The sequence below is a fragment of the Alosa alosa genome, chromosome 15, assembly GCF_017589495.1.
Source record: "Alosa alosa isolate M-15738 ecotype Scorff River chromosome 15, AALO_Geno_1.1, whole genome shotgun sequence".
In the NCBI taxonomy this organism is placed as follows: Eukaryota; Metazoa; Chordata; class Actinopteri; order Clupeiformes; family Clupeidae; genus Alosa; species Alosa alosa.
Genome location: NC_063203.1, coordinates 24,472,534 through 24,477,533, shown reverse-complemented (window position 1 = coordinate 24,477,533; position 5,000 = coordinate 24,472,534). Strand labels below are relative to the sequence as shown.

General features: G+C 48.7%; 1 protein-coding gene across 1 annotated transcript in view; it reads left to right on the top strand.

The window, feature by feature from the left end:
• Positions 1-652: 652 nt before the first annotated feature.
• LOC125307913 (Down syndrome cell adhesion molecule-like protein 1 homolog) overlaps positions 653-5,000 on the top strand; it is a 56,150-nt gene continuing 51,802 nt past the window's right edge. Inside the window, 3 exon segments of the mRNA XM_048264044.1 lie at positions 653-758; positions 2,254-2,417; positions 2,419-2,539. Coding sequence (XP_048120001.1) covers positions 653-758; positions 2,254-2,417; positions 2,419-2,539 — 391 coding nt within the window.

Genomic DNA, 5,000 nt, shown 5'->3' with positions numbered 1-5,000 from the left:
GGTGGGGTGGCAGGGTGGTGGCAGGTGGTGGGGTGGCTTGTCTGAGGTTTGTCCTCCCTGATCCCCAACCTCATAGCCCATTAGGTCCAACTGTCAGGGATACTGCATCCCGTCCCACCATCCCCATCCCCCTCCTCCACGTAGCTTTCATCGCGGCACGCCAAGTGTCAGTGTGTCGCCACTGATTGAATACCACATTCCCTACCCATAGCCTGGGTCCACAGGGAGGTGTTCCATCTTCTCTCTCTCTCTCAATACACACACACACACATTAACACACACATTACACACACATCAAACACACACACACACGCACACACACAATACACACGCCACAGTTCTTATTGTTCTATAGCTGCAGTCTCTATTTCCCGATTGATTTTACTCATGATGAGAGCTATGGATGCAAACAAAAGATAAATATTTATTTATGATATGATGTTTTTTTTTTAATCCAGATTTTCTCTTGGGGTAAAGAATGGAGCATACAGACATGTGCATACATGTGTTTTGTGTGTGTGTGTCTTGGCAAGACCATTTGGTTTGTTGCCGACCAGTCTTTAGGTTTGTCCCAGGTTGTGTTCTCTCTCCTCCGGTGTCTTGCAGGAACAGGTCTCTTCCTGATCGCCTGTATGTGGAGCCTACATATCCGATGGGTGCAGAAGGAGGACACACCTCCACACAACCCGGGATGCACCGGGGCTACAAGCACAGCCGGGAGACCAGACAGACAATGGGGTCTGGCTCTCCAGGGCTGGGTGAGTGGTGTGTGTTTGTGGTGGGTGGTGTGTGTGTGTGTGTGTGTGTGTGTGTGTGTGTGTGTGTGTGCGCGTTTGCGTGCGCGGTCCCCATTTTAGTACGAATACGATTTCGACTGCGGGGTCCGATCCCGATGTGTGTGTGCGTGCGCGCGCGCGGCAAAAAAGTGCGCGCGCGTGCGCGCAAGTTTGTCTGTGTGCGTGTGTGATATTTCGCACGGATCTGCATGTGTAATGTATTGGTCCATTTATCCCGGTGACCCAAACCTGCGTGTGTGTGCGCGCGTGTCCAGTAGCAAGTGCGTGCGTGTGTGCGTGTGTGCAAGTTTGTGTGGTCCCAGCAAGTACGTGTGTCGTTTCATCTTGATCGGTGCGGTCATTGATCCGATGGGGCTGTTTATTTAAGGGCAGCCAGTGTGTGTGTGTGTGTGTGTGTGTGTGTGTGTGTGAGAGAGAGAGTGTATGATTGCATGTGTAATGTATTGGTTTGTTTATTTTGGGACATAAATTGTATGTGTGTGTGTGTGTGTGTGTGTGCGTGTGTGTGTCTGCTGATGTTGTAGAGTAGATATTGATCCAATTTAACATTTATAAGAGAGGGGGAAAAATCCCACTCATACCCATTCAGCGTGCGGTCCAGTGTAGGTCATTTACATTAGGGCCCATCTCCGTCCTCTGCCCTCTCCTGCTCTTCTCCTCATCCTCCCTTCTCTATTCCTCTCCTCCACTTCTCATTTCTTCCTTTTGTCATCCCTCCCATTCATTTCCTCCTGCTTACCTCCTCCCCCATTCCTTTCTTCCTCTCCTCCACCTCTCATTTCATCCTGCTTACCTCCTCCCATCTTTCATTCTGTTCTGTCTCTCCTCTCCTCCCTCTCACCTCCTCTTCTCTAGTTTCTTTTTCTCTTTTCTCTCCACTTCCCCCCTCTCATTCTCCTTCTCTTTTTTCCTCCTCACCCCCCATCTCTTTCTCTCCTCCTCTCCTTCGTCCAACTCCTCCTCACATCCTCTCCTCTCCTCATCTCTTTTCTCCTCTATCCCTCTCTCTCTCTCTCAGAGGTTTTTCATATTATGAATGTGTCAGCCATGTAAGTGTGTGAGAAATTAATTTTCAGTGGTTTAGCTGTATCGTCCTCTCCTCTCTCCTCTCCCCTATTCTCCTATCTCCTCTTATCCTCTCCTCTCCTCTCCTCTCCTCTCCCCTTCTCCCCTCCTCTCCCCTCCTCTCCCCTTCTCCCCTCCTCCCCTCCTCTCCCCTCCTCTCCTCTCCTCTCCTCTCCCCCTCTCAATCTCTCTGGGAAGTCTTATATGTTTTGAGTAATGTAAGTATGTGAGGAAAGCATTGAGTGGTTCAATAAAGACATGTAATAACTCTTTTCCTCTCATCTCTCTCCTCTCTCCCCTTCTCTCCTCTCCTCTCCCCCTCTCCTCTCCTCTCTCTCCTCTCTCCTTCCTCTCCTCTCCTTTCTCTCCTCTTCTCTCGTCTCCTCAACAGACCCCACGGAGTCGCCTCCGTCCGTGCTGGACAGCTTCCAGGCGGGGGAGGTGCAGGTGGGCAGGAGCGTGGAACTCCCCTGCGCTGCGTCCGGCTACCCCAACCCCGCTATCCGCTGGATAAGGGGCCCGACCTTGCCCCTGCCCTGCTCACAGCGACTCAGATCCACGACACCTCACCGGCCTCACCGTCAGTGACCTGCGCCTGGAGGACAGTGGCAACTACATCTGCGAAGTCACCAACAGCTTCGGCTCAAAGGAGGTCACCGGACACCTCAACGTCATCGGTGAGTAGGGGGCAGGTCCACAGGGAGACCATGGCGGGGATCACATTAGCCAGCGGCAAGCGGCAGGTTTCCTATTGTTCTCTACGGTTCGGCAGCAGACCGATGGCAACGCTGAAGTAACCTAAAGCGTGCTAGCGCCAAGCTGGCTTGAACTTGGTCTAACTTTCAAAGCACAACGCTGAAATGCGTATTCAATTGACAAACCATTTGTGTTGCTTTAGGAACAAGATAAAACTTATTATGGTCAGAGCGTTGCATTACGTTTGCCGCTGCCGCTTGCTGGCTGACGTGATCCCCGCCCATGGGAACCGCTTATTAAATGTATATTTACCTTCATTTGTTTGAGACTTCTTTCATAATCAGATCTCGGAGCCTAGGCTACCTACAGAGACACGTTTTTGACGGCCTGCTTATGGGGCAGGCAGCTAGTGGATCGTTAGGTTAGATGAATGTGATCATTTATTTTTGGGCCTTTTTTGGGCCTGAAATCGCGGATACAACCTTTAAATGTATATTTTCCTTAATTTGTTCAAGACTTCTTTCATATTACAAATTCATATACAATTTGGGGGTAGATGTGATGCAGTGCCTATGGAGACCTGAGGTGCGCTGAAATTCGCAAACATAGCCGAACGTTTCTGAATATTTGCAAACAGTCTGAGGAGGTAGTTCTCCGCAGACATACAGTGGAGCTGAACGTGAATTTGACGAAGGCAACAATGCAATTACCGTTTCAATGGAATGTTAACACCAAATCGTTGAAATCGTTAAATCGTTTGAAAAAGTGTTCAAAGAAAACGTTCACCGCAAACGTTCGCCACTGATTGCCAAATTTGACCGCACCTCTGGGTTCGAATCTGACCGGATGGTCTTTTCTTAACCCTAGCTCATCTCTCCCTCCACTCTACTACCTCTGTTCCTCTTCACTGTCCTATCTGAATAAAGAGAAAAAAGCTAAAAAATATATACTTTTAAAAATCACTTACAATCGATGACCAAAATTTAAGCTTAAATTCATTGATGTAACTCAATTTTGGCAATACATTGCACTGAAACTTTTAGATCTTATATCTGTAATTTAAACGGGGCCTCACAAATGTCAAATGTATGTGAATGAATGTAGTCAGATAGCATTCTGATAGAATAGGAGATGTAAAAAAGAATAAAGTGTGAATAATAAATAATAACAAAAATTAGTAAATAAAAATAACAGACCAGAGAGGTACCAGAGAAAAAAGAGGTAGCAGAGAGAGAGAGAGATTGTAGAGAAAAAAGAGGAGAGAGGAGACATAAAGTGTAGACAGAGTACAAGGGGGTTGAGTAAACCACACCGCATGTGTGTGTGAGAGAGCGAGAGAAACTGAGAACGAAGTGGAGAGAGAGAGACAGAGAGAGAGAGAGAGCGAAAACGAGTGCATCCATCACCCCAGCTTAGCCCTAGTAAAAGGCTCATCCCCTGAGACAGGAAGTCCCCGCTGCCCCCTCCAATCAGAGGCCCCGACAGGCGGTCGCCGCAGCGATGGGTCGGGACAGCAGGCTCTTAACACATGCCGGCCCCTCTCTGTGTCAGAGAGGCCAGACCGGCCAGCAGAGATACTTAGAGAGAGAGAGAAAGAGAGAGGGAGGGAGAGAGGGATGGAGAGGGAGGGAGAGAGAGACTAGAATAATAGTGAATTGCATTATGGTCATGCCAATAAAGCACTTTTAGAATTTGAATGTGTGTGTATGCACATGTACTGTATGTTTGTGTTTGTGTGTGTGTGTGTGTGTGTGTGTGTGTGTGTGTGTGTGTGTGTGAGGGAGAGAGATGGGGGTGGGGTGGACATTTGGACGTTTGGCTGGTGGGCATGTCACGGCAGTGCGCACACACACACTCTGACAGCGCAGAGGGGAGGGGGGTAGGCGCACTCACACACACCCCTCAGCACATAACACCAGCTGCCTCATTGCTCACTGACATTTCTCTCTCTCTCTTCCTCTCTCTCCCTCTCTCTCTCTCTCTCTCTCTCTCTCTCTCTCTGTCTCAGTGCCTCTGTCTCTCCTTCCTTCTCTCCCTCCCTCCTTCTGTTCTGAGACATGCCTCTCGATATGTCTTTATTTTCACACACACACAAGTAATATCTCACCTCAGAAAATGGATTTGTGTACCTGGATTTACTTACAATACCGTATGTGCTCAGCAGAAACACTCACTATGCTGCGAGGGCACCCAACTACCAATTTAAAACACACACACACACACACACACACACACACACACACACACACACACAGAGAGACAGAGAGCCAGACATGAGAGGCCACACAAGCACAAACACACATGTATACGTACATATACATATACACAGACACATGCACACACATACACACACTCACACACACACCCATACACACTCACACACACACACACACACCCATACGCACTCACTCACACACACACACACACACACCCATACGCACT